At 47.4% G+C, this 6,017-nt stretch overlaps 1 protein-coding gene across 3 annotated transcripts in view; it reads right to left on the bottom strand.

Annotated features, from left to right (window-relative positions):
• Positions 1–1,625: 1,625 nt before the first annotated feature.
• The window catches only part of RAB19 (RAB19, member RAS oncogene family), an 11,389-nt gene continuing 6,997 nt past the window's right edge, over positions 1,626–6,017 (bottom strand). For all 3 annotated transcript variants that reach the window (XM_014546726.1, XM_005875004.2, XM_005875006.2), the window contains one exon: positions 1,626–2,679. In XM_014546726.1, coding sequence (XP_014402212.1) covers positions 2,411–2,679 — 269 coding nt within the window. In that variant the 3' untranslated portion in view covers positions 1,626–2,410. The remainder of the gene's footprint in view (positions 2,680–6,017) is intronic.

Genomic DNA, 6,017 nt, shown 5'->3' with positions numbered 1-6,017 from the left:
ATCAGGGGGTTTGGGCGCTGCCCCTTGTCATGCTGATCCCGGTGCTGGGAGCCTTGCTGCTCCGCTGATCCCGGTGCTGGGAGGCCTATTACCCTTTTACTATATAGGATAGATGCCTGGTGCATGGGTAGGGGCTGGCTGGTTTGCCCTGAAGGGTGTCCTGGATCAGGGTGGGGGTCCCCACTGGGGTACCTGGCCTGTCTGGGTGAGGGGCTGAGGGCTGTTTTCCGGCTGGCGAGTGACTGAAGCTTCCAACCGCTCCTTGTTTTCTTCTCTTTTTTTTTTTTTTTTCTGGGCCAGCTTTAGCTCTGAGGCCTTGCTGCTGAAAACATAGATACAATGTTGCGGTCCGAGCCCGGCTGAATGGAAGCCCTTTTCTGGGGTTTTGTTTAGCTTCTTATTTGCAACATAGTATATAGTTGCTTAGAGTTGCAACTGAGAGGCTGGCAAGTGAGGCGGGGAACGTTGGAGTCTGCAGCAAGCAGCCTCAGTGCTCGCTTCAGTGCCTGGCTGCCGGCCGCCATCTTGGCTGACAGTTAATTTGCATATACTCACTGATTAGCCAATGAAAAGGGTAGCGGTCGTACGCCAATTACCATGTTTCTCTTTTATTAGTGTAGATATAGATTCCTATTACTACTAGTAATAGAGTGGGTAAGAAGTTCAGGAACAGTCTGAACAATGAAATAACAGATTTTTGCACACATGGAAATGTACTTGACACTGGCAAACAAAATATGGAGACACAATCTTTTTATTCTTCTGAAATGTCTCTTTTGTAACTTAATTTCACATAACTTGTTACCAACGACACAGCTTTGGGAGTGTGAGAAAGATGCCAGAACTGAGCTAACATGTAGCTTTCTGAGACCACAGCTACAGAGAGGAGCCTGCCTGAGCTGGTTCCCAGGCCAGGTAACCAGACCGCTCAGCTTCGGAAAAGCCTTGCCTCTTTGGAGCCGACCTTTGGGCGCCCGAATCCAGTGAAGCTGCTCCACACGGGGCCCTTTCGTGTCCTCGAGGGTTTCTGTCACAGCCCCATCATTTCAACAGAAGCCCAGCTGGTTAATCACAGGTTCCTGGTGTTCAGGCGACCCCGTTTTCACATGTCTAACCTGTTGGTAGGAACATTTCAATTCCAGATAATCCTGAGTGCATAACCCTAGATGCTGATGAGGTTTTCAAAGTGTTGGTTGAGACTGATGTGCAGAGAAATGAAGGGAAATTGGTGTGAGCCATTAACGTGAAGGTAGGTCTCAGCCTATCGATTGTGCTGCTATCGATGAGAAATGCCTGTGGGCACTCACCTGGGCCCGGGGAGAGCTCCCAGAGACATTTCCCTTTTTTGGAGCTGATGTGGTTGGACAGGCCTTTGTGGTTCTTACTGTGACTGTAAGATGTAGTTCAACAACAACCATCGGGGGGAACTTTGAAAAACCAGTGTGGCCCTGACTGGTTTGGCTCAGTGGATAGAGCATCAGCCTGCGGACTGAAGGGTCCCAGGTTCGATTCCAGTCAAGGGCATGTACCTTGGTTACGGGCACATCCCCAGTAGGGGGTGTGCAGGAGGCAGCTGATGGATGTTTCTCTCTCATCGATGTTTCTAACTCTCTATCCCTCTCCCTTCCTCTCTGTAAAAAATCAATAAAATATATTTAAGAAAAAAAACAAGAAAAACCAGTGTGCTACAGGTACATGGTGTGCCCAGGGCCATACTGTGAGGTCAATATTGGTTTGCTATTCACCTGTGAGCCAAATTAATTACTATTCAGAAATGCCTTCTGATCCAGCAGCCAATGTGGTGTTTTGGAAAGAAACTGTAGACGTCTCCCACATCAGCCCAAATAGAATGAAGTGAAATCCAGTTCTGTCTCCATCACATGGCTCCTGACCATTTGGCAAGAGGTATTTATGGTCTTTATATCAAAAGGCTTTGCTCCCCAAACTAAAACCCTGAGGTGTGACTATCAGGAAGCAAATGTTAACGGCATTCTGGCTTATCACTGCAGGCTTTTTTCTCATCTGCCCATGACCAAGCTGTTTTAAACTGTTCCGGAGTGTTCCACGCATCCTCGCCCCTCTTTGATCTTTCCTCACTACCCTCTTCTTCAAGTGAGAAGCAAAGGTCAGTGGAAACATAGTTGAAGGGTTGGGAAGACAGAAAAGAGACGAAGAAGAGCAAACCTTGTCCTCCTAACCCTGTGCCTTTAGGTCCAAGGCAAAATCGGAAAGGACAGTGGTATCCCCTGGCCTCAGAGTCAGCTGTTGTGGCCTCTGGTCTGAACCCAGGATTGAGAACTAGTGGCAAGTCTACACTTGGGTCTGAAATGCTACCCAGCAGACACTAGAAGACCCGCCCCCTTTGGTTTAGCGATGCCTCTGGTGGGTGCTATTGGCTGGGTGACCACACTCAGCAAGTGCAGTGGGTCTTTTCACTTGGCACCTGGGCCATAAGGACTGGACTGGAGTCCAGGGGCAGGTGGTTCAGGGCGCCGTCCCCATACAGCTGCAGGCTGTTGCGGGCGATCAGCTCCCTGGCCATGAGCACGAAGACTTCGTCTATGTTCTTGGACTCCTTAGCTGATGTCTCCAAAACAGCAAGGAGGCCGTATTTCTCAGCCAGCGTGCAGGCATCCTCGAACAGAACATGCCGTTTCTCCCACAGGTCACATTTGTTCCCTGGGAGTGAGAGAGAAGCAAATATTGCATTGAGTAACTTAATCTGATTTTTTAAAAATGAACTTTAGAAAGAACATCTTAGTTCAGCAATATGCATGCATGCACTTCTTCCCAAATAGTAATTGAGGCCAAATTTAATGAAAATGAAACCACAGATGAATGGAAACAGCCACTATCTTAATTCACTGTTCTTAAGATCTTTAAGAGCTGTGAGGAATGGACCAGAGGTGTGTGTTATTGGCTGGGACAGGTGGAGCCTCCGTATTCTTGGGAGGGGCCGTCTCTCCTACATGTGACAAGGTAAGAAGGTGCCAGAGCGGTTCCCTCTGGCTTCTCTCTTCTCCCTTCAGATCTCGTTCCTCTTTCTCCATAACTACAAAGTGTTGGACACCGAGATAGAACCTGGTCGAGCTGGAACTTGTGGTCAGGATTTCTTGGGTTGAAGCTGTGGAATGTATAATGAAGGACTTATTTTGTTAGTTGTAATTTGCATACAACAAAATGCACAGACTGGACACCCAGTGGGTCTTGATGAATGTGTACCAAGTATGCAAGTGGTTTGAGATTATCCACTAGAGTGAGACCATTGCAAGACCATGCAGTTCTGCTCTCAGGTATGTACCCAAGGGAAGTATGAGCCCATGTGCATCCATAAACATACAAGATCCTTCAGAGCAGCAATTTTCCTAATTGTCCCAACTGAAAACAACTCGAATGTCCATCACCAACAAAAGGGAGAAATGAAAGAAGCTTAGACAAAACGACGCTCAGTACAATGCCATTTATAGAAGGTTCAAAAACAATAGCAAAGTAGAACGGCTGATAAAGAAAACGGGGCGATGTCATAAAAGCCATGATGGGGTTACTTTGGGGGAGAAGATGAGGCAATTGGGAGGGACAGGAAGGGGAGCTGGGGGGCAGGGTGCATTCTTTCTTGACCCAGGTAGTGTTTACACAAGCATTCCCCTTGTGATATATCAGTGTTTGCATACTTTTCTCTCTATGCATTATGTCCCAATAAAAAAGATTGAAAAAATACTTTCTCCTAGAGAGTCGGCAGACAGATCTGTTGTGGGGGGAGGGCGGTGTTCAGTGAGGTGGATGGATTGAGCAAAAAGGAAAAAAAGGGAACTCATGGACATGGACAACAGTGTGGTGATTGTGAAGGAGGATCGGGGAGGTGGAAGAAGGTATAAGGGGGATAAATGGTGATGGAAAAAGAAAAGAAAAGAAAAAGAAAAAATACTCAGCATCATAGGCACCAGCCTGGCCATTGACAAAGCTAGATTTTTATCATAATTCTCCCCAAATAAGGTTAAATCCAAGGGCTATTACCCTTCCTGGGACTGTGGTAGGCTGGAAAATGGTCCCTAAGACACATGGTTCTACCCCCTGGGAGTTGTAAATGTTCTTTATCTGCAAAAATATTTGCAGATATGATTAAGTTAAGAATCTTGAGCCCTAGAGATAATGCTGGATTAGCTGGGTGGGCCCTAAGTGCAATCGTGTGTAGTCTTACACGAAGGAGATAGGCGGAGACTTGAGTACACACACAGAGGAGGTGATGAGAAGTCAGAGGCAGCCTCGAGCCACAGAACACTGACAGCCACTGGAGGAGACAAGGAACAGATTCCCCCTTAGAGCCTCCAGGGGAGCACGGTCCCGCTGACACCGTGATTCCGGCCCAGGGATACCGACTTCAGATTTCTGGCCTCCAGAACGGAGTGAGAACACACTTCTGTTGTTACTAGTAGGCACTCGGTTTATGGTAATTAGCAGCTACAGGAAACTAACTCAGGTATGTAGCTTCAAGAAAACTGTATGCGTTTTTATAGCTTGTGAGGTTTAAGTTCAGGGTATAGCCCTGCTTCTAGAAGAAAGGTGTGAGAGTCACTTGGTTGGGACAGGGATGCTTCCAGAGGAGGAATGCTGAGCCAGGAGTCTCGGCCACCCCTCACCCTGATCTGTGGCTTCTGGGCTGCTTGCACTGGTTCTGACTGCTCCTCCCACCTGCCCCAGGGCCACCCCTGGTTAACTGACTGTCCCCTGTTCTGCCTCCCAACAGCTGATGGTTGCACACCTCAGGACAAGCCAGGACACTTGGTGGGAGGGAAAGAAACATGTGCTTGTTCCAGCAGTTTGAGTCTTTGCTTGCTAAGTGTTCTGTGTGGACACCAGAGTTGCATGGGCCCTGCCCCCGAGAAAGGGGTTCTTCATCTTGCTAGGGAGGCAAGAGAGACACTTGGACAATCTAAGAGCCAAATGGCCCTAGCTCGTTTGGCTCAAGTGGCTAAAGCATCGACCTGAGGACTGAAGGGTCCCAGGTTCGATTCCGGTCAAGGACACATGCCTGGGTTGTGGGCTTGATCCCCAGTGTGGGGTGTGCAGAAGGCAGCCGATCAATGATTCTCTCTCATCATTGATGTTTCTGTCTCTCCTCTCCCTTCCTCTCTGAGAGCAATAAAAATACGTAAAAATAAATAAAATAAAATAAAATAAAATAAAGAGCCAAATGCCCTGGCCAGTGTGGCTCAGTTGGTTGAGCATTGTCCCATGCACCGAGGGCTTGCCAGTTAGATTCCAGGTGAGGGTAAAGGCCCAGGTTTCGGGCTTGTCCCTGGTAGGGTGTGTGCAGGAGGCTGCTATTGATATCTCTCTTTCCCTCTCCCTCTCTCTCTAAAATCAACAAAAAACATTTAAAAAATAAAAAATAGTTATACAAGAATTTGCCCATCCAAGACAGGCCATGAAACAACACATCCTAAGGACCAGGTGAATGGTACAAGTTGTTAGCCTTACAGGTGTACCATCCCTTATCCACATTTCCCAAATCCAAAAAACTCTGAAACCCCTACATTTTTTGGTAATTTATCTGACAGTAAAATCTGCCCTGCACTGGCCATTTGAAGTTTTTATTCAACCTTCTTTGTATGACCATATATTTCACTGCATATATATTAATGCATTTGACCATGGGATGTTGGCCCAGACACTACTGAGGGTGTTAGGTAACATAGCATGCACCCTCCTAAGATTCAAAAAATTCTGGACTCTGAAATCTTTGGCCTTCAGGGTTTTCACTGAGAGACTGTAGACCTGTAACTGTAAAAGAATTTTAGTGGCCCTAGCTGGTTTGGCTCAGTGGATAGAGTGTCGGCCTGCAGACTGAAGGGTCCCAGGTTCAATTCTGGTCAAGGGCACATGCTCAGGTTTCGAGCTTGATTTCTCATAGGGGTTGTGCAGGAGGCAGCTGATCAATGATTCTCATCATTGATGTTTCTCTCTCTCTCTCTCTCTCTCTCTCTCTCTCTCTCTCTCTCTCTCTCCCTTTCCCCTCC

Source organism: Myotis brandtii, unplaced genomic scaffold, assembly GCF_000412655.1.
Source record: "Myotis brandtii unplaced genomic scaffold, ASM41265v1 scaffold455, whole genome shotgun sequence".
Taxonomy (NCBI): Eukaryota; Metazoa; Chordata; class Mammalia; order Chiroptera; family Vespertilionidae; genus Myotis; species Myotis brandtii.
Note: the sequence above shows the minus strand (reverse complement) of the source record. Positions and strands in the feature narration are given on the sequence as shown.